At 44.0% G+C, this 23,649-nt stretch overlaps 1 protein-coding gene across 1 annotated transcript in view; it reads left to right on the top strand.

Moving 5' to 3' along the window:
* Positions 1-23,649, top strand: part of DVL2 (dishevelled segment polarity protein 2) — a 1,986,500-nt gene that overhangs the window by 1,069,364 nt on the left and 893,487 nt on the right. The window contains exon 6 of the mRNA XM_044076705.1: positions 17,722-17,812. Within this exon, the coding sequence (XP_043932640.1) occupies positions 17,722-17,812 (91 nt within the window). The remainder of the gene's footprint in view (positions 1-17,721; positions 17,813-23,649) is intronic.

Genomic DNA, 23,649 nt, shown 5'->3' with positions numbered 1-23,649 from the left:
TCACAGTGACCATGGATGCTTCCCACACTGAAAAAAAAGATGGTCTAATCTAAGGCATGTGGTCATCCCATAGAGACCAATCTGCATATCAGTGTCCTAGAGATGAAAGCAGTCCTTCTAACATTGCAAGCCTTTCAGGACATTCTCCCAGTGGGGACTGTTGCGATGCACACAGACATGTCAATAGTCTGATGCATCAACCGACAAGGAGGTACCTGTTTGTACCCATTGTGCAGGGAGGCCATTAGAGTTTGGGAATGAGCGATACCTTCAGACCACTTTCTGATTGCAGTGCACATTATGGGGAAAAAACAGCATTCTAGTGGACAGACTCAGCAGGTCCATTCTTACTCTTCATGAGTGGTCCCTCCACCAGTCAGTGGCAAACGGGTTTTTCAGCCATTGGGGCCAACCTTTTTGTAACCTTTTCGCCTCTCCCCTGAACTTCAAGTGCAACAAGTATTTTGCTCTGCTCCCCCCAAAGGGGGTCACAGAAGGATGCTATAGTCCATGATTGGCTCCCAGGTCTCTTTTATGCTTATCCTCATCTTTCTCTGATCCTGAAGTTTCTAAGGAAACCCAGCAGGTTGAAGAGCTTGGTAATCCACATCGCTCCTTTCTGGCCTCTTCAGGTGTGGTTCCCCTTTTAGTGGTCTCATCTTAAGTGTCCACCTTGGATACTGGATCCCAGATAAGATCTTATAATCCATCTGACATCCAGTCCCCCAGTCTCCACACCCTAAAGTTGACCACATGGATGTTCTTCGTGTTTCACTGTTGCAGTCATTACATTTGGGTAGTCTGCTGGCAGGTTGCCTTCATTCGGGCTGATTAACAAAGTTTGGGGTCCTGCGTCAGTTGCTGTCCCTTCCTCCCTGACGTCGGGTCGTCAGGGGTGTAAAACAAGCAGCCGATGCCATTACATCAGTCTTTCTTGCCGCGCGGTGCCTGAAGTAGAAGCAGTTCGCAAGTGCCGGTCGGCCGACTCCTGAAATTTTCGTTTTCGAGTTTCAGAACCAAAGTCTTCAATTAAAAAGCTAAGTACCCCATTGGGGAAACTTTTTCTTGCTCCTTACCAATGTCAGTAAAAGTTAATAATTGCATTGCTTGTGGGAAGCAAATACCTCATAAGGATTTTCATTTGTACTGTATCCCTTGCCTAGGCCCTGACCACAACGTACCTTGCTGTCAGTTTTGTACTAAATTTAATCAACGCACTGTTAAACATCGGCATATTTTTGCTTCTAAATATTTTGGCTCACGCTTTAATTATCCAGAAATGTCGTCGGTTAGCAGTCCGACTACCGGAATTCCTAAAAAATGCAAAGAAAAAGACAGAGACAGGCCGTCGAGGTCCAAAGCTGACGACGCTTCTCCTAAGCCAGTCGTCAGTTCGCCGGTACTCAGTGAGGCGCTTTCACAGCCCCTGATACCCGCTACTTCTGATTCGCAGGCCTCTACTGAGACCCATTCTTCAATTATGGAACCCGCGGATGTCTCTACCTTAGAATGGTCCAGAGCCGCTGTGCAGGCACCGGCTTCTGAGGGTGTTTTCAGGCCTACAGATTTGTGTATTAGACTAAGGCCAAAATCTAAGTCTGTGTCTAAAAAACGGACGCCTGGGCCACGTGCAGGCCCCTATGCCTAAAAAACAAATGATCAAAATGGCTGAAGATTTAATTACTCTGATCAGGGGTAGCCAACCTCCCACACACACACACTGAGGCCTAGGCAAGACATTGATTATGAATCTTCTGAACAGGATTCTATTTCTTCTGACTCTTCTAATGAACAGGATTTGTCTATACCTACTTATGAGGACTCTGATGCAGAAGATTCCATCCCTTCTGCTTCTCCCCTTGAGGATTTTTCTTTTGGGGAAACTTTACATACCTTACGGGAACATTTCCACTGGGAGTGTCAGGATTTTTCTGAATCTATACCTCCTGTCCTAGACATTGTTGATGTTTTTTCAGAATCTAGTATGGCTCCTGATTCTCTGCTCCTTGTAAGCCAGACAGATAATACAGGGTTCCTGACTCCCACAAATTCCTTTTCAAAAACCCTATTGCAGATCCTGTAACCATTTCTCAGGGTCCCAAGGGCATTAAGGCCTCTACTGCTAAAAATCCTACCCCTTCTGATAGAGATTCCAGGGCGCTGGATAGATGGGATAAGAAGGTTTACACTTCTGCAACCTTGACAATCAGGGCTTTAAACTGTCAATTTCGTATGCTTAAATACCAACAGCATATCATAGGACTGCTTAAACAGAAAATTATGTTAATCCCTGACTGTGTGGAAAATAAAGATTTACAGGATTTATTGCATTCAGCTGAACAAGTTGGAAAACATACTTCGCAATGTGGTTTTGATTCTTTGGAGGCCTCTTGCAGGGCTGCTGTTAACTGGCTCCGTGCTAAGAAGGCATGCTTGGCTCAAAGAGCAAACTCTGCTTGATTATGTTAAAGCAAAATTGTTGGATGCTCCTTTACAACATGACCGTCTGTTTGGTAATAAGGCTGAAGAAGTTTTAAAAAAGATAGAAGATAAAGCTAAATCTATGCAAACTGAAAGATTTCTTACAAGTGCAACCACCAAGATTTAGCAGGCACTGGCCTACTAAGAACTGGTCCTTTCCAGTTCCTTCGAGAGCCACTCAAATCAAACCGAGACATTCCAAAGACTCCAGGTTTCAGTCACAAGGGACTTTTAGAACAAAACAATGGGGTGCCTCCTCCTCCAAATCTGGAAACAACAAGGCACCTCCCTATGGTAAGCAGTCTCAATGACTTCCCTCTACACTTACCAAGCACTTAGCTTTCAGCCGCCCCTTTGGGGGGAAAACTGGCACTTCATGTAAAAAACTGGCAAACTTATAACCCAGGACAAATGGGTTTTAAATATAGTATCCCAGGGATACAGATTTCATTTCCACATGTTGCCAATCCCAAACGGATGGTCAGCCTTGCCCCCAAATCAGTGGGCAGAGGCCCAGAAACAAGTACTGTTTCTCATGAACATGGCAGCTATTCAACCAGTCCCAGAAGAGGAAAAGGGACAAGGTTTCTATTCAAGACTTTTCCTGGTACCCAGAAAAGACAAATCATGGCGTCCAATTTTGGACTTATCTACTCTAAACACATTTCTGGACATTCCAAAATTCAAGATGCTGATATTTCAACTGTTACTTCCTGTGCTGGGCAAAGATGCCTGGTTGGTAACTCTAGACTTAAAAGAGGCTTACCTGCATATCCCAATCAGAGAATCTTGCAGAAGATACCTCCACTTCAAAGCAGGCTGTCTGCATTACCAGTTCTCTACACTGCCCTTTGGCTTATCTACTGTGCCCAGGGTCTTCACAAAGTGCCTGGCTCCAGTAATTGCATTTTGCAGGCAAAGAAATATTCAAATATATCCATACATGGACGATTGTCTAATTCAGGCAGAAAACAGGGACATTCTTCCAAAACATCTGGCGTTTGTAAAAAAAGGTTCCAACTTGTCTAGGGTACAGCATAAACGAAAAGAAATCACAACTGGTACCCTCTCAAAAAAATTACATTCCTGGGTGCAAGCTTGAGTACAACTGCCCAGATGGCTTACCTTACGCCAGAAAAGCAAATTCATTTGGTGACTTACTTCAAACAGGTGGCCACAAAAACCCTGCTCTCTACAAGACAAATTCTGCAAGCCTTGGGGTTCATGGCCTCCTGCATTCTTCTAATTCCATATGCAAGACTGGAAACAATGATTCCTATCATATCTTGCCTGCAACTAGAGTTCCTATGGTGGGCAGAGGCCTGCCACCAAAACAAGGAACTGCCATTCACTCCACCCCCTGCAGCCCAAGCCCTAAATACAGACACATCAGACTATGCTTGGGTGGGGGGGCTCATCTGGCAGAGAAGTGCATTCAGGACAAATAGAGCCCAAATCAAATGCACCTTCATATCAATCAAAAAGAGATGCTAGCTGTACAGAATGCACTGACAGCCTTCAAGGACTACCTTCATCCAGGACAATTAATGAAAGACAGACAACACCACAGTTACGTGGTACACAAACAAGCAGGGGGGGTACACACTCCTACCCCCTTTGCAGACTGGCCATGGCATTGTGGAACATGGCCTTGACCTATCAAATTCAACTACAAGTTCAATTCCTGCCAGGTAAGCTGAATGCTCTGGCAGACTAACTAAGCAGAAATCTCATAGACCCACATGAATGGAAACTGGAACCACGGATTTTCAACATGTTGGCATGCAAATGGGGAAGTCCAGACATAGATCTTTTTGCCTCACCCCAGAACTATCAGTTGGACAAATTCTGCACAAGAACTCATCACAAAAAATCCTGGAAAGTGGATGCTCTATCATTTAGCTGGAAAAGCTTTCAGTCTATGCCTTTCCCCCCTCTGCCTCTGCTCTCCAAAGTTCTACTAAAAGTCAAACAGGACAAACCAAAAATGATTTTGATTGCTCCAGACTGGCCTCGCCAACACTGGTACCCACTCCTGCGCAATGTGTCACACCTTCCACCGTGGTACCTGCCTCAGACAACTTACTTACTGTCTCAGCAGAACAACCAAGTCAGCTCCAAACTTTGAATCTTGCAGCGTGGCTAATCACCTAAATTCACCCTTGGCACCCCTCAGCAAACCTGTGTTGGATGTCATTTTGGAGGCAAGAAGGCCTAGTACTAGAAAATCTTATGCTGACAAATGGAAAAGATTATGTGCCTGGAATCAGTCCAAGGGATAAGCACAACAGTGCCCAATATTCCTCAGATTTTACAATATTTAACTGAGATGCTTCACAAGGGCCTGTCCCTTTTTCTTCCATAAAAATCCATGCCTCAGCCTTTTCAGCTCATTACAACACAGAACCTCCCCTCTTCTCTCATCCTCTGCTAAAGCAGTATCTCAGAGGGGCCAAAAACTTAAGACAACCAAGGAGAGCTCCAACCCTTGCCTGGGACTTCAGTTTTGTATTGGAAAAACTCACTCTCCCTCCTTTCGAGCCAGCTGCTACTGCAGACTTAAAGTTTCTCTCCTGGAAAACAGCTTTTGTTTTTAGCAGTCACTTCAGCTAGAAGGATTTCCGAATTACAGGCTCTTGTAGCAGTGGAACCTTTCATTATTTTTCATGCGGACAGGGTGTCTCTCGGGACCAATCCATCCTTCATGCCTAAGGTGGTATCCAGTGTGGCTCTTAATCAGACCATTCATTTGCCAACTTTCTTTCCCAATCCACAGAACAAGGGGGAACGGATTCTGCATTCATTGGATATACACAGACAACTTAGATTCTAGAAGCTGCTACCTGGAGCTCAGTTCATACGTTCACCAAACATTACCATTTACCTTTCTTCTCTAAATCCAGAGCCGGCTTTGCCTCTGCTTTCCTGCAGGGCCTTATAGCTGGTCCTAATGCTGTAGAAATCCATCCTCCCAACCGTAGCTTTGGGAATCTACCCAAATGTAATGACTGCAACAGTGAAACACGAAGAACATAGTACAGTTGTGTACACTTACCATAAATGTAGATGTTCGAGTGTATTCACTGTTGTAGTCCTGGTTACCCTCCCTCCAACCCCGTTTTTTTCTCTTACTGAACCTCTTTTTTTTATTTACTATGCTTAAAAGCCTTTTTGGTGTATTTGCTTTTGTTTGGAGATATATTTTTGTGTTTTTAATTACTTAAATATTTGGCTCCCCATTTGGGGGGCACCTGACATCTGGGGCAAGAAAAATTGGTGTAATGGCGTCGGCTGCATGTTTTATACCCCTGACGACCTGACGTCATGGAAGAAGGGACAGCAACCGACGCAGGACCCAAGACTTTGTTAATCAGGCCGACTGAGGGCAACCTGCCTGCAGATAACCCAAATGTAATGACTGCAACAGTGAATACACTCCAACATTTACATTTATGGTAAGTGTACACAAATGTACTTTTCTCCACTTCCAGTAATTGTAAGAAAGCCCAAGCTCCCCTTGTCCATCCGTGATATAATCCTGGCCTCTCAGAGGGCTTCCACTAAAAAGGTCTACAGCAGCAAGTGAAAGGGGTTTCTATTTAGGCCTCAAGAGAATATTGACCCTTTCTCAGCTCCCACTTTAGCTATTCTTCTTTCTTGCTACTCTTTTTCAAGAAGGAAGTCAGTTTTTCTACCATCAAACTTCAACTGGCTGCCATATCCAGTTTTCATGCTGGGAAGGGACCTTCTCTTTTTCTTCCAAATTATGCAAAGCTTTCTTGAAGGGCATTTTTCTTCTTAGGCCTCCAATAAAAGATCATTCTCCCCCGTGGGGTCTTATGTTAGTACTGCAGGGCCTTACCCAGTAGCCTTTTGAACCAGCTGATAGTTGTGACATGAGATTTCTTTCCTGGAAAACAATTTTTCTAGTAGCTATTACTTCTGCTAAGAAAGTATCAAAGCTTCAAGCTTTGTCAGCTAAACCTCATTGCATCATTTTCCATAAAAATAGGGTATCCTTAAGAAGAAATGCTTCCTTTATGCTTAAGGTAGCCGTGGAATTGAGCATTAACCAATCAATTCAGTTAGCAGTTTTCCCCAAAGTTTTCAAACAAAGGAGAATATATTTAGCATCTCCTAGATGTTCACAGGCAACTACGTTTCTACCACCACAGAACAAAGTAGTGTAGGAAATCTAACCAACTATTTGTGTCTTTCTCAACAAACCATTCAGATCAGGCAGTTTCAAAGCTCACTTTAGCTAAGTGGACTACAAACTGTATTTCCTTCATTTATTCACAAAAAGGTATAGTAGAATTGCCTCGACTCATTCCATCAGATCTGTGGTTACCTCATCTGCCTTTTCTTCCAGAGCCTGAATTGATGAGATTTGTGCTGCAGCCACTTGGTCTAAGACTCACACCTTTGTGTCTCATTGTAAATTGGATAGTATTTCTAAGAGCAGGGCATCCTTTGGCTCAACCGTGCTCTGGCACATCCTTCCTTGAGGAAGCAATTTAGAACCCATGGGTTCTGGATTTGAGCCTCGATCCTTTTTCTCTTCTCTATCCTATTACTGTAATCTCTGGAGTTATAGGGCAGCAAACTCGATCTGGGGAGTTAGGGAAGGTATGGTACATTATGGGAAGAGGAGGGAGCTTGAGACTTGGATCTTAGTCTGGGAAAAGTGGCCAAGTCGGATCCTTTGTCAGATCTGAAACCCGTCAGTGAGGAAGAATAAAAGTGGACAACAAAGATATTTAGTTATGGTAAGTACATAACTTTAAACTGCTTTCTTTCAATCCCCTCTTCCTCTGGCTTCATCTACAGCCAGGGAGTTACTCATAGCTTTGAGTTACATGGCTTCCACCATTCCTATGCTTCCTCTGGCCAAGCTTCATATGAGAAAACTCCAGTGGTTTCTAAAGTTAGTTTGGCTTTAACATTCTCATTTCTGGTCCCTTTTTCTTCCATGTCTCAAGCTGGGACTGTCAGTTCTCAACCCAGGACTTCCTTTTCCACCTCCGGTCCCCTCTCAGGAACTCTTCACTGATGCCTCAAACATGGGATAAGGGTCCTCCTTTGGTATTCTGAAAGTGCAGGACCTTTGATCTTTTCGACAAAAGAAAGACCACGTCAACATCAAAGAAATGAGAGCTGCTCTTCTGCTTCTTCAGGCTTTTCATTCCAGGGCCCCTTGGAATTCTCAGACAAAACTACATTGATATCAGCAAGCAAGGAGGGATAAGGTCTTATCTCCTGTGCAGAGTAGCTGTTCAGGTTTGGGATCTAGTGACCCAGTATCAGGTGACCCTTCAAGCAGTTTATATTCCCTAAAATCAGAACATAGTGGCAGATTCTTTGAGCAGGTCCATAACACAATCCCACAAGTGGATGCTTCACATGGATGTGTTTTTGACATTGTCCACCAGTGAGGTACTCCTCAAGTAGATCCCTGCCTCCCCTCTGAACAGACAGCTTCCTCTCTTTTGTAGCCGAGTCCCGTGTCCTTTGGCCTGGAAGGTGGATGCCCTCTCTTTTTCTTGTAAGGAGATTTTTTTTGTACCTTCTGTCCCTTCCTTTCATTCAGAAAGTCCTGTTCAAGATGGAACAAGATTACTCCAAAATCTTGCTGGTGACTCACTTTTGGTCCAAACTGCATTGTTACCTCCTGTTCTGCATTTAGCTAAGGGAATCTTCACAATTTGTATTACAGAGTGGGCCTTCTCACACAAGGCAAGGAGTCTCATCCATCCCCACCAGTCCACTGTTCAACTGACATTGTGGGTGATAGGGTTTTGATTCCCTTCAGACATCTTTTTTCTTAGGATGTGTTATGGGTCCTGCAGGAGGCCAGGAAACCCACTACTAGAAAATTGTATTTGGCCAAATGGAAGAGATTTTCTGTCTGGTGTCTTGTAACCTGGATCCACTTAGGGTTGGTATATCCTTCTGTTAAAGCCCACTTTTCAGCTGTTTCTGCTTGTCTGCATGTGATTCCCCGTTTGGCCTCCAAATTTGAGGCCAAACAGTTTCTTAAAGGCACCCTTCACATTAGAACTTCAGGAAGCCTGTTCCTCCTTCCTGGGACCTTAATTTTGTTTTGGAAAAGTTGACTTTGGCTTCTTTTGAGCCTACTGCATCAGCTTTCTTACTGCATTGCTCTTGGAAGACTATTCTTTTGGCTCTTGCCTGTGACAGACTGGTAGCTGAGCTGCAAGCCCTTATGGCTGTCCCTCCTTTTTTGTTTTTTCGTAAGGACAGGGTGTCTCTTTGGACTAATCCTTCTATGTCCTAGGTGGTTAATGAGTTGTCTCTTAATCAGGCTATTCATTTGCCCACTTTTTTCCCTTCTCCACAATCTGCTAACGAGAAGGTTCTTCACACCTTTTCTTTGCATAGACAACTCGGATATTATTTAGATAAAACTAAAGACATTCATAAATCTGAGCAGCTTTTTGTTTCCTCTCATCCTAGGTCCTTAGGTTTGGCTGTTTCGAAGCAAACCTTTTCTTCTTGGATATCTAAAGCCATTTCTTGTTATTTCTTTCATGGGGAAAAGCCTTCTTTCTTCTGTTAAGGCTCATTCTGCTATGACTGTAGCCTTTTCTGGTGATTTTTTTTCAAGGCTTGGGATACCATTTCAGTTCTTGAGGCAGCTACCTGGACTTCTACGCACTCTTACAAGCACTATAAGTTGGATGTGATTTCTAGAGCTGTTTTTGCCAGGACCATTCTTTGTGGCTTTCTTTAGGGATCTCTTGGCCCTTCCTCCTCCCAATTTACTTCTTGAGCTGTTGTACTCTGTATTGTAAAGAATACTGCAACAGTGATATGGAAGGACATAGTACAGTTGTGTAAAATGTCAGCATAACAGTAGATGTTCTTCTCTTCACTGCTGCAGTATTCACTCCCTCCCTCAATCCTTTTTCCTTCTGGATGTACTTTTTACTTACTGGTATCCTTAGACTGTTGATCCTAATGGGACTTTTTCAGATCTGAGTATGGTATGTCTGGATATCACCTTTATGCCCTACGTCATGCACAGGGACCATACGTGTGACGTACAGGGTACCCATTACAACCTAAAGGCTTTTGTATATAGCCATATGTCCGGCTGCCCTTGGCAGGGAATCCCAATTGTAAAGAATACTACAGCAGTGAAGAGAAAGACATCTAATGTTATGGTAAGATTTTACACACCTGTACTTTACAACCTGAGGGTGGGTGTTTGGCTCATCAGGACACTGATTGGTGATGGTCGTTATAGCAGGTGTGTAGAAGCACACACTCGCATGGAGTGGGCCTTAGTGGTGATGTGGGGTCACACATCCCCTCACCCAAGGTGGGATTAGGGCTGCTAAACTGCCCTGGTAGTCAAGGTGCTGCTGAGGACACAAGTAACCCTTGTAGCTGCCTGAATGATGAGCCCACTGGCTCTGGGTAGACCTGTGTCTAGACGGGGGAGGTTTGCTGGTCAGCAGCCACTGCGATAGAAAGAACATACCTCTCTGAACTGCGAGCCAAAATGTGCACCAAGCCTTGTACAGTCTTTCAACAGGATAAAGATGGTCCTTCAGACTAATATTTATTCCAAGGCCACCGAGTCCCATGACAGTTGACACCTTGCTGGTTCCCTTTGTTAGGCTGCACCTCCAGGATGATCATACCAGCCATTCCCGAAGTAAATTTCTGGATTGCCATCCATTTAGTGAGTCACACTGCTCAACATGTAGGGGAAGTGTATTTCAGAGGTTTGGTCCTTTTTGTCGCACTTGTTGGTCTATTGCTCAACAAAATGAACAGATGTCACAGACTGTTGTCTCCTTCACTGCTTGGTATAGTAGGGACTTTGCTGTGAATAGGAGACCAGTTCCTTTCTGGGGACAGCTGAGGTCTCTAGGTAGTTGAGTAAAGGAATCGAGTCCTCCTGTGGCTAACTCCCACTTGTAAGGATTTCTGCTCATCAATGATCCTGTTATTTAGACATTTCACATGACTGTGGTTTCTCCCAGTTCCTTTAAGCATAAAATATGAGTCTCTTGAGTTCCCCAGAAAAAAATCAAGACCTGGTACTTCTAGTCCCAACACTTCAGAAATTATTATGCAGTTCTAATAAAATAAGACTCAACTCTGGAACTCACTCTTAACACTTTGTGTTTGGCTTGAATGTGGGTGTGTGTGGGGGCTGTATCCTGCCCCACACTCTTGCTACTAATTTCAATATCGGTGTACATGAAAGTAATGGAATGAATACTCAGATACAACAGTCTCCAAATTGGTAAATATGTTCCCTCAGTCACACTTAAATTTTCACAGTATCATGGATCAGTTATGATCTTTAGATTTTCAGTAGGCACCCCTGGTACAGTTAGGGAGGCAGGACCCGAAGTGTTCTGCAGAGGCTACAAAACAGAGAAATGCCACGTCTGGCAAACAAGTTTAGCCTTGTAGAGCACATCATTTTACATGCTCCTCTTGTTTGGACAGTTTTGGCACACGTCTGTAAGAAGTAAACCGCATCAGTTTTTCTCTCTTCATTTGCATCAGTCCCACAGGTAGCATTCCAGAAGAAGCTTGTATGTAGGAGTGAGGACAGAAAGAAAGCACTGTTAATTGGAAGGAGTGAAAAATAAGGTGCTTTGGTCACAACAAAGTAACCTAGTTATGTAACTGTTAATTGAAGAAAGATGCATGCATGGAAGGGTGCTGTGAATGAGGCGGTCCTAATAAGCTGCTGCTTTGCAGTGGCGAAGGAATATTTCTGAAATTGTGTGAACATGTGTATGTTGGAAAGCTGCAGCAAGTTAGTCTGTCAAGAGATGAGAAGCATTAAGGGTGAAATTGGATGGGGGAAACTTCTGCAGATTTGGACAGGACAATGGGATAGCTTTATTGTAATAATAAATTAATTTGCACAAGGCCCTGTGCCAGCCGCAATATTCGTTGAATTTGCTCTGAGTAGTAAGTCAAGATGTTGCTGTGTAGCACCCAGTGAAAGGCCACAGTGATAGGAGGAAGAAAGTTACACTCCATAATCATTAATTCCTTGAGAAATAAAGATGTACCTTGTAGAAAGCTAGGAGATATAGGTAATGAATTAATTTGACGGGAATTGGTTTGGTTGTTGGCAGTCACCTTTAGATGGGGTTTAAACAGTGTTTGTCTTTTGTAGGGGATCATTTGACTATTTGAGTGATTAGTTCAATGTTCTTCGTGTTTCACTGTTGCAGTCATTACATTTGGGTAATCTGCTGGCAGGTTGCCCTCAGTCGGCCTGAATCCCAAAGTCTTAGATCCTGCGTCGGTTGCTGTCTCCTCTTCCATGACGTCAGGTCGTCAGGGGTATAAAACATGCAGCCGACGCCATTTTCTTTAGTCTTTCTTGTCGCGCGGTGCCCAAAACAGAAGCATTTCGCAAGTGCCGGTCGGCCGACTACTGAAATATTCGAGTTTGAGTTTCAGAACCGAAGTCTTCACTAAAGCTAAGTACCCCATTGGGAAACTTTTTTCTTGCTTCATACCAATGTCAGAAAAAGTTAATAATTGTATTACTTGTGGGAAGCAAATACCTCATAAGGATTTCCATTTATACTGTATTCCTTGCCTTGGCCCTGATCACAACATGCCTGGCAGTCGGTTTTTTGCTAGATTTAACCAACGCACTGTTAAGCGTCAGTATATCTTTGCCTCAAAGTATTTTGGAAACAGATTTAACTACCCAGAGATGTCGTCGGATAGCAATCCGACTACCGGAGTACATAAAAAATGCAAAGAAAAGGACAGAGAGAGACAATCGAGGTCCAAAACCGACGACAAAGCTTCTCATAAGCCAGTCGCCAGTTCGCCGGTACTCAGTGCGGCATTTTCGCAGCCCCTGATACCCGCTACTTTCGAGTCGCAGGCCCCTACCGACACCCACGTGGACTCCGGCATGCCGCGAATTACTGAAAGTATTGGACCCACAGATGTATCTCCCTCGGATGGGTCCAGAGCCGCTGAGCAGGCACCGGCGTCTGAGGGGTGTATTCAGGCCTCAACATTTGTATATCAAACTGACGACAGATGCAAAATCAAAGACAAAAGCAACTTCTAAAACTAAAAAACTGACGCATGAGCCACGTGCACAGGCCTCTATGCCTAAAAAACAGATGATCAAAATGGCTGAAGACCTTATTACCTTGATCGGGGTACCTATCCCCCTCCAGATAAGAGGCCTAGGCAAGACACTGAGTATGAATCTTCAGATCAGGTTTCTATTTCTTCTGATTCCTCTTCTGATCAGGAATCATCTATACTTCCCTATGAGGATTCAGATGCAGAGGAGTCTATACCATCTGTATCACCTCCTGAGGATTATTCATTTGATGAAACCTTGCATACTTTGAGGGAGCATTTTCACTGGGAAAGTCAAGATTTCTTAGAATCAAAAAAGAGACTCTGGGATTTCTTTCTTTTCCCTCAGCACAGGCCTTTAGCCATAACCCCTGTTTTAGACATTGTGGATGATGTGTTTTCAGAGTCAAGCTTGATCCCTGACTCCTTACCTCCGGCTCCCAGCAAGCCTGACAGATATTACAGGGTCCCTGATTCATATAAATTTTTATTTAGAAACCCTGCTGCTGATCCTGAAACAGTTTCACAGGGTCCAGAGGGAGTTAAGGCCTCAACAGCAAGAAATCCTACCCCCTCTGACAGAGATTCAAGGACACTGGATAGATGGGGAAAAAAGGTTTATACATCTGCAACCTTGACGTTTAGGGCCTTAAACTGTCAATTACATATGCTCAAGTATCAACATGTTATGGGATTGCTGAAACAGAAAATGATGATGATTTCTGAATATGCAGAAAATAAAGAATTGCAGGATTTATTGCATACAGCTGAACAGGTTGGAAAGCATACTTTGCAATGTGGTTTTGATTCTTTAGAAGCAGGGCCGCAGTTACTGGATCTGTGATTAGGAGGCATGCCTGGCTAAAGGAACAAAATTTGCCTGATCATGTTAAAGCTAAATTGCTAGATGCACCTTTACAGCATGATACTCTTTTTGTATTAAGGCAGAAGAGGTTTTAAAGAAAATGGAAGATAAAGCTAAGTCTATGCAAACTGTAAAAGACTTCTTATAAGTGCAGCCACCAAGATTCAGTAGACACTGGCCTACAAAAGATTGCCCTTTCCTGTGTCAGATGGAGCTCAAAGGGGCAAATCCAGACGCCCTAAGGGTTCCAGGCGCAAGATTCATACAGGTCAAAGCAATGGGGCGGTTCTACCTCCAAATCTGCAGGAGATAAAGCGCAAACCTACAGAAAACAGTCCCAATGACTTCCCTCTGCCTGCACCAAGCACTTATCTTTTGGCAGCACCATTAGGGGGAAAATTAGCACTTTTGCTCAGAATTGGCAGTTAATAACCCAGGACAAGTAGGTGCTAAACATAGTATCACAGGGATGCAGATTCCATTTCCATACTCTGCCAATGGCAAACGGTTGGCCAGATCTGCCAAAAAATCAATGGACAGAGGCACAGAAACAGGTTACGTCCCTCATGGATATGGGGGCCGTTCAGCCAGTACCAGAACAGGAAAAAGGACAAGGTTTTTATTCAAGACTGTTCTTGATACCCAAAAAGGACAAGGCCTGACGGCCAATACTGGATTTATCGATTTTGAACACATACCTGGACATTACAAAATTCAAAATGCTGACTTTGCAGAAGCTTCTGCCCATGCTGGGCAGGAATGCTTGGCTGGTGACATTAGACCTAAAAAGAGGCATACCTGCATGTCCCATTAAGACAATTGTGCAGAAGATGCCTCAGATTCAAGGCTGGCTTAATGCATTACCAATTCTCTGCACTGCCCTTTGGCTTATCTACTGCACCCAGGGTCTTTACAAAGTGCCTGGCACCAGTAATTGCATTTTGCAGACAAAGGAGTATTCAAATATACCCTTACTTGGACGACTGTCTCATTCAAGCAGAGAACAAGGACATTCTTCAACACCTGGCGTTTGTGAGAAGGCTTCTAACATGCCTAGGGTACAATAAAACGAAAATGAAATCACAACTGGTACCCTCTCAAAAGATAACATTCCTGGGTGCAAGCTTGAATACAACTGCCCAGATGGCTTACCTCATGCCAGACAAGCAAAGGCAACTGACTACTTACTTCAACCTGATAGCAACAAAAACCCAGTTATCTGCAAGACAAATTCTGCAGGCTTTGGGCTTCATGGCATCCTGCATCCTATTGATTCCATATGCAAGACTGCATATGAGGAAACTTCAATAGTACCTAAAAAGTTTATGGAGTCAAAGTTGTCACAGTCTGGAAACAATGATTCCTCTCATTCCCTGCCTACAACAGGAGTTTCTATGGTGGGCAAAGGCATGACACCAAAACTTGGGACGGTCCTTCACTCTACCCTCTGCCAGCCACACCTTAACAACATGCGCATCAGATTATCCCTGGGGGGGCCCACATGGCGGGAAGATGCATTCAGGGCATATGGTCCCCAAAACAAATGCATCTACATATCAACCAGAAAGAGATGCTAGCTGTTCAAAATACTCCAACAGCCTTCAAGGACTTACTTCATCCAGGACAACTACTGATAAAGACGGACAACACCACGGTCATGTGGTATATAAACAAGCAGGAGGGCATACACTCATACCCCCTTTACAGATTAGCCATGGCACTGTGGGACACAGCTTTGACTTGCCAAATACATCTTCAAGCTCAGTTTCTGCCAGGAAAACAAAATACTCTGGCAGACGATTTAAGCAGAAATCTTATGGATCCTCACTAGTGGAAAATAGATCCACAAGTCTTCAGCATGATAACAAAGAAATGGGGGAGCCCAGACATAGATCTGTTTGTCTCTCCTCTAAATTATCAATTGAAAAAATTCTGCACAAGGACTTACCACAGACAAGCATGGAAAGTGGATGCCCTATCCTTCAGTTGGAAAAACCTATCCATTTATGCCTTTCCTCCTCTGCCTCCTCTTTCCAAGGTCCTCCTAAAAGTCAGACAAGAGAAACCAAAGATGATACTTATTGCCCCGGACTGGCCCCGCCAATACTGGTACCAAATCCTAAGGAACTTGTCTCAATACCCAGCTTGGACCTTACCTCAAAGACCTCAACTACTGTCCCAGCAAAACAATCAGATCCTGCACAATCAACTCCAGACACTGAACCTGGCAGCATGGCTGATCATGTAGTTAGTTATACTAATAACACCTCTCAGTAAAGCTGTGATGGATGTCATTTTGGAAGCCAGAAGGCCTAGTACTAGAAAATCTTATGCTGATAAATGGAAGAGATTCTGTGCTTGGAATCAAGCACAAGGAACTGATACAGCAGAACCAAATATTCCTCAGATATTACAGTACTTGACTGAGATGCTTGACAACGGCCTATCTTTCTCATCAATTAAAATCCATGCCTCTGCCATTTCAGCTCATTACAATACAGAGCCACCAATATTTTCTCATCCTCTACTAAAGCAGTATCTTAGAGGAACCAAAAATTTAAGGCCTTCTAGAAGGTCACCAATACCTGCATGGGACCTCAATTTTGTGTTGGCAAAGCTCACCCTGCTTCTATTTGAACCAGCTGCTACCGCTGATGTAAAGTTCTTATCATGGAAAATAGCTCTGCTACTAGCAATTACTTCAGCAAGAAGAGTTCCAGAGCTGCAGGCCCTCATGGCTGTATAGCCTTTTGTCATATTTTACCCAGACAGGGTGTCTCTGAGGACAAATCCTACTTTTATGCCTAAGGTGGTTTCCAGTGTGGCTCTTAACTAAACTATTCATCTGCCAACTTTTTATCCAAATCCGCAGAACAAGGGGGAGAGAATTCTGCATTCCTTGGACGTACACAGACAGCTAAGATTCTACTTGAACAGGACTGAAGCTCTAAGAAAAACTGAGCATTTGCTAGTGGCATATGCTGCAGGATCAGAAGGAAAGGCTATTTCAAAGCAGACTATTTCAAAGTGGTTAAGCCACTGCATTCGTTTCTGCTACTTACACCATGGTAAACCTGTGCCCAAGGGCATTAGGTCTCATTCCACCAGAGCTGCAGCTACTTCAGCAGCCTTTCTCAGAGGAGTACCAACCAAAGACATTCTAGAGGCTGCTACTTGGAGTTCAGTTTACACCTTTACAAAGCATTATCATTTGCCTCTCTACTCTTAGTCCAGGGCAGGCTTTGCCACTGCAGTTCTGCAGGGCCTTATAGCAGCACCTAATGCTGTTTAGCTCCAGCCACCCAACCATAGCTTTGGGATTCTACCCAAATGTAATGACTGCAACAGTGAAACATGAAGAACATAGTACAATTGTGTACACTTACCATAAATGTAGATGTTCGAGTGTATTCACTGTTGCAGTCCAGGTTACCCTCCAGCCACCCCCCTTTCATTCTGGAGTATATACATTTTTTTTTTTGTTTTTTTTTTGTTTTTTTTTTTTTTGTTTTTGGGGGAACCTGACATCTGGGGCAAGAAAAACTAAAGAAAATGGCATTGGCTGCATGTTTTATACCCCTGACGACCTGACGTCATGGAAGAGGAGACCGCAACCGACACAGGACCCAAGACTTTGGAATTCAGGCCGACTGAGGGCAACCTGCCAGCAGATTACCCAAATGTAATGACAGCAACGGTGAATACACTCGAACATCTACATTTATAGTAAGTGTACACAACTGGACTTTTTCCAACAAGTTTGGCCTAAAAACATGAGATGCAAAATGTGTGTATTTATCTGATCATGTCATTTGGTTGTCCAAGTATGTAGGATGTAGGATGTAGGTAATGGGCAGCTCGTGTTTTTTTTCTAGTGCAAAGTATGTAAATTAGAGAAAGATTATACAAGGTATTTTCCTGTGAGATTTTATTTTTCTGTTACTGCACCTGTAAAGAATGTGTTCCTCTATAGCTGAGGCTGGTGGACCAGTAGCATGCATGTGCAAACGTATTCCATTATGTAGTGTATTTTGAGATATGTAAAATGCGTAAAAATCTGATCATACTTTGAAGATGTGCAATACTGTAAGTTAATGTTCTTAATATTTCAGTGTATTTTATTATCAAACTACAATAGAAAGCTGAACTTTCCAAGACAGTTATCTCACAGCACAATAAAGCTTAAATGAAATGGACCAATAAATTGGTTGTAGGGAGATTTTGTTATTGGATTTGAGTTATTTTTACTTTATTTTCAGGTTTAGCAGCACAACAGAGCAGAGCAATGCTTCTAGGCTTCTGAAGCGCCACAGACGTAGAAGAAAGCAAAAACCAGCAAGGCTAGAGAGGGTAAGTAGTACTAAAATAGACTGTGCATTTTGGGTTTGTTATGCAAGTTTGCAGTTTGCCTTGTGTCTACGTGATACAAATTGGTTAGGCCCCTAAGGAGAGTTGCAAAGTTTAGATGGATTGTTGTCTTTCGGCTTTTCCCGGTTAGGGGTCGCCACAGCAGAACTCCGGTCCACTAATGATTGGCAGTAGATTTTTACGTGCCGAGTTGCCAGCCTTGACGCACAACCTTCAACGAAGGTACGCCCATTCACGTATGTTTCCACACAGAAGACGCTTTAGCTGAGAATCGAACAGGACAACATCTTACTGTGAGGAAAGTTTTATTGGTTGTAATTTAAGCAAGTCTCATAGAGAAACAGTGTTGTATAAGCTGTCAGTACTTGAAAACTTTGCTGAAATGTTTGAGAGGTGCTTCCCCAACCTTTATTAGCATACATACACTCAGCAAGTCTCTCTCTTGTTATGGCACCCCTTTTAGCTATTTGCTGTACTTCTTTTTGTGAATAGTCTGGACACATGGTCAGATCCCAGCTTTGTAGTGTATAGAAGTCTGTGGTTTAAGCGTGAATTCAGGTGAATCTTGGTCCTGTCCCTCACAGCCTTAGTCTGTCTTTTGGTGCAGGTGGCACCGTTCTGCTGTTGTCCCTGTCGCCTTTTCTTCTCTACTGTTTGCACTTGTTTTCCTGAAATCTTCAATGGACCTGCATTCTGCCAGCTCCTGTGTTAACGTGTTTAGCTTGTTTACCCCACTTTTCATTAACATTTTCTTATGTTTACACTGAAGTTGCTAGTGTTAGTTTGGTATCTTGTCCCTTTAATGTTTATGTAACATTGTCACATCTCTTCCCTGCAGTCCTCTAGGATGAAAAAATCCCATTTCCATGAGCCTCCTTTTTATATACTCCTTTTCAGCTTTTTTCACCATTCTTGTGAACCTTGACTAGTTTTGTCTCTCTTTTTCAGAAAGTGCAGTATTCAAGCTGCTGCCTGACCAGTGACATGTACAGTGGTAAGGTTCTCGCTGCTGCTGTTCATAGGTTCATAGGTTGTGGGGATTTGAAGTTTGCCAATGTATCCCTTAAGAGTAGGTAGTTTGTCATAAAGAAATGTCTAAAGGTACCTTGGATGGAAGGGATTTCTGGTTTCAGTTTTATTTAGAAGGAGACTACTTTATGCTCAGACCTAACAAGTGATAAAGATATGCAAGGGATGATGCAAGATGCTTCCATGTTAATAAGGACAAGATCCAAGATGTTGATGTTCATCGTGCATACAGCTGCAGTAATCACAGATGGGTTCTCTGCCATCAGGCGGGCCCTCGGTCGGCTGAATTCCAAAGTCTGGGTCCGGCGTCGGTTGTTGTCGCTTTCTCTCCTGATGTCAGTGAGGCCGGAGTATATAAGACACAGCCGACGCCATGTTCTTCAGTCTTTTTTGCCGCGCGGTGCCCGAAGCAGAAGCAGTTCGCAAGTGCCGGTCGGCCAGCTCCTGAATTCTGAAAAATTGGAAACCGAAGTCTTCATTAAAGCTAAGTACCCCGTTGGGGAAACTTTTCTTGCCTCAGACCGATGTCAGAAAAAGTTAATAATTGTATTTCTTGTGGGAAACAAATACCGCATAAGGATTTCCATTCCCTCTGCATACCTTGTTTAGGCCCAGACCACGACGTCTCGGGCTGTCGCTGGCGCTACTTTCAATAAACGCACTATTAAGCGTCGGGCGGAGTTTGCCCAACACTTTTTTGGTAAAGCCTTTGATTATAAAATGTCGTCGGAGACTCCGACTACCGTTTTGTCCAAAAAACGCAAGGGCAAGGACCGACACGCGAGGTCCGCGGTCCCCACCGACACCACGCCAAAACCGGCTACACGTGGTCCGGTTCTCAGCGAGACGCCTATGCAGTCCCTGACTACCGACGACACTCCTTTGGCGGTGTCTTCTGTAACCGAGACCGCAGGTACTCGCCCTACCCAGACTACAACCACCGAAGCCACTGTGAGTGTTGAGCCTCCTAATGTGGACAGGTCCACTTCCACCCATGGTGTCTTTAGACCCTCATCTTCCTTTTCCATTAAGGCCTTTACTAAATCCAAATCAGCCCAGGCATCCCAAGAGGCCTGTTGCACAGGGCCCATCTCCAGGCCCCATGCCTAAAAAGCAGATGCTTAAAATGGCTGAGGATTTAATTACTCTTATCAGGGGTTCCCAGCCCCCTCCAGACAAGAGACCCAGAGTGGAGGAGGATTCTCCCTCTTCTGATCAGGGCTCCATTTTTTCAGAACATTCGGATGTAGAGGAACACTCTTACTCCCCTTTTGAAGATTCGGATGCAGAGCAGTCCATTCCTTCTGTATCTCCTCCTGAGGATTTTTTCCTTTGGGGAAACCTTGCACACTTTGAGGGAACACTTCCATTGGGAAGGCCAAGACTTTTCCGATTCCAAGAAAAGACTGAGGGAATTTCTTTTGTTACCTCAACACAGACCTCTGGCGATACCTCCTGTCTTGGACATACTTGATGATGTTTATTCGGAGGCTTGCCTTAATCCGGATTCCCTGCCTCCTGCCCCAGTCAAACCTGATAGGTACTACAGAGTTCCTAACTCTCACCAATTTCTTTACAAAAGCCATAATGCTGACCCTGAAACCATTTCTCAAGGCCCCAAGGGATTGAAGGCCTCTACTGCTAAGAATCCACTACCTTCCGAAAGAGAGTCAAGATCCTTAGAAAGGTGGGGAAAAAAGGTATATACCTCGGCCACCCTAGCCATGAGGGCCTTAAATTGTCAGTTTCATATGCTTAAATATCAACAGTTCCTGTTATCACAATTAAGGAATAAAATGTCTCAACCTAAACAACCAGATTTGAAGGAGTTGCAGGATATGATGCATAGTGCAGAACAAGTGGGTAAACACACCTTACAATGTGGCTATGATGCCCTAGAGGCCTCAAGTAGAGCTGCTGCTACAGGATCAGTCATTCGTAGACATGCCTGGCTTAGGGAACAAAGCTTGCCTGATCATGTGAAAGCTAAACCTCTAGATGCTCCTTTACAAAAGGATGTACTGTTTGGTACCAATGCTGAGGAGATATTACGGAAAATGGAAGAAAAAGCCAAATCTATGCAAACTGTCAAAGCTTTTCTACAGGTCCATCCACCACGTTTTAGCAGAAATTGGCCTTCAAAAAACTGGTCCTTTCCAGCCACTGACAAGCCCCAAAGAGGTAGATACAGGCGCACAAGGGGCAGAGGACAATCACAAGGATCATATAGAGGCAGGCAATGGCAAACTCCAGCACCAAGAGGTGGCGAAGACAGTGCACAACAATACAGGAAACAAACCCAATGACTCCCTCCTTTCCATGCCAAGCAAGTCTCAGCTGGCAGCACCCTTGGGAGGAAAGCTGGCATTATTTACAAGAAATTGGCATATTGTCACAACAGACAAATGGATCCTGGACGTTATAAACACAGGCTACAGATTTCATTTCCACACTCTTCCAAAAATGAGAGGCATGCCAAACCTGCCACACAATCAAAGGGCAGAGGCACAACTACAAATTTCAAAGCTCATAGACATGAGAGCTATTCAAGAGGTACCTACTCACGAACAAGGTCAAGGTTTTTATTCCAGACTATTTCTGGTACCAAGGAAAGGAAACGACTGGAGACCCATTTTGGACTTATCCATCCTAAACACATTCTTACTCGTACCAAAATTCAAGATGCTCACATTACAGCAGCTTCTTCCCATGCTGGGCAAGGAGTTTTGGCTGGTAACATTGGACCTCAAGGAGGCATACCTGCATGTCCCAATCAGACAAAGCTGCAGAAGTTACCTCAGATTTCTTGCAGGTTTAATCCACTATCAATTCTCTGCATTGCCCTTTGGCTTATCTACTGCACCCAGAGTATGCACAAAATGCCTGGCATCAGTGATTGCCTACTGCAGACTTCAAGGGATACAAATTTACCCTTATTTGGACGACTGCCTGATCCAAGCGGACAGCAAGCACATACTTCTGGAACATCTGGCTTATGTAACACGGTTACTGCATTCTCTGGGATACACAATCAACAAAGAGAAATCCAGGCTAACACCATCTCAGAAAATAACTTTCCTGGGTGCCAACTTGGACACAAACACCCAGACGGCCTATCTTACGCCAGAAAAACAGGGACAACTAACTCAGTACTTCAAAATACTAGCAAAATGTGCCAGGCTTACTGCAAGGAAAATCCTGCAGGCTCTGGGCTTCATGGCATCTTGCATTCTTTTAATCCCATGTGCAAAGTTGCATATGAGGAAACTTCAATGGTACATAAAAAACCTATGGTCTCAACACAGCCACAGTTTGGAAACAATAATACCAATAATTCCATGTTTACAAAAGGAATTTCTATGGTGGGCCCAAGCATGTCAAGCAAACACAGGTCTCCCATTCTGCAAGCCTCAAGCAAATCAAGTCATCACAACAGACGCCTCAGATTACGCCTGGGGGGCGCACATGACAGACAGGTGCATTCAGGGCAAATGGTCCCAAAAGGAAAAGCACCTTCACCTTCACATCAATCAAAAAGAAATGCTAGCAGTGATAAATGCAATTACAGCTTTCAAGGACCTCCTGCATCCAGGACAATTACTGATAAGAACAGACAACACCACAGTAATGTGGTACATAAACAAACAAGGAGGAACACATTCATACCCCTTGTGCAGACTAGCCATGACACTTTGGAACTTGGCTCTGGAATGGCAAATCGAACTTCAAGCACAGTATTTGCCAGGATTGGAAAACACGCTGGCAGACAATCTAAGCAGAAATATGACAGATCCACACGAATGGAAGTTGCATCCTCAAGTGTTTACAAAGATAATCCAAGTGTGGGGGAGGCCAGACATAGATCTCTTTGCCTCCCACAGGAATCATCAATTGGAAAAGTTTTGTTCAAGGACCTTTCATCCAAAGGCCTGGAGAGTGGACGCCCTTTCATTTAGTTGGACAGCATGGACAGTTTACGCTTTCCCACCTCTGCCTCTTCTGCCCAAGGTGCTCTTGAAAGCAAGAGCAGACAGACCGAAGATGATACTGATTGCTCCAGACTGGCCAAGGCAACACTGGTACCCACTCCTGAGGAGCCTAACACATACTCCTCCCTGGTCCCTACCTCTAATGCCTCTTCTGCTGACTCAGCACAGCTACAAAACTCTTCACAGTCAGCTGAAAACACTCAATCTCGCTGCATGGAAAATTCCTTAACACCACAACAGACCCTACTCCCCAAAGAGGTGCAGGATGTCATTTTGGAGGCCAGAAGGCCATCTACTAGAAAGGCTTACTCCGCAAAATGGAAACTGTTTTGCTCTTGGAATGAGAAAAAAGGCCAGGACCCTAGAAAAATGAATTTGCCTCAGGTATTACCGTATCTAGCTGAGCTGCTGAACAGTGGACTTTCATTTTCCTCCATAAAAGTCCATGCCTCCGCCATTTCTGCAGAATTCAACACGGATCCACCCTTATTTTCTCACCCACTCTTAAGACAGTTCCTCAGAGGGGCTAAGAATATAAGACCATCAAGGAAACAACCAATACCAGCTTGGGATCTTAATTACATTCTAGAAAAATTAACATTGCCTCCCTTTGAACCAGCTGCCTCAACAGATTTGCAATATTTGTCCTGGAAAACAGCCTTCCTTCTGGCCATCACTTCAGCTCATAGGGTTTCGGAACTACTGGCCCTCATGGCTGTGCAGCCCTTTCTCATCTTCCATCAGGACAGGGTTTCCCTTCGAACCAACCCGTCATTTATGCCTAAAGTGGTATCCAGGGTA

This window comes from Protopterus annectens, chromosome 7.part0 (genome assembly GCF_019279795.1).
Source record: "Protopterus annectens isolate FY-2018-M chromosome 7.part0, PAN1.0, whole genome shotgun sequence".
Classification (NCBI taxonomy): domain Eukaryota; kingdom Metazoa; phylum Chordata; order Ceratodontiformes; family Protopteridae; genus Protopterus; species Protopterus annectens.
This window is presented reverse-complemented; position numbering and strand designations above follow the sequence as displayed.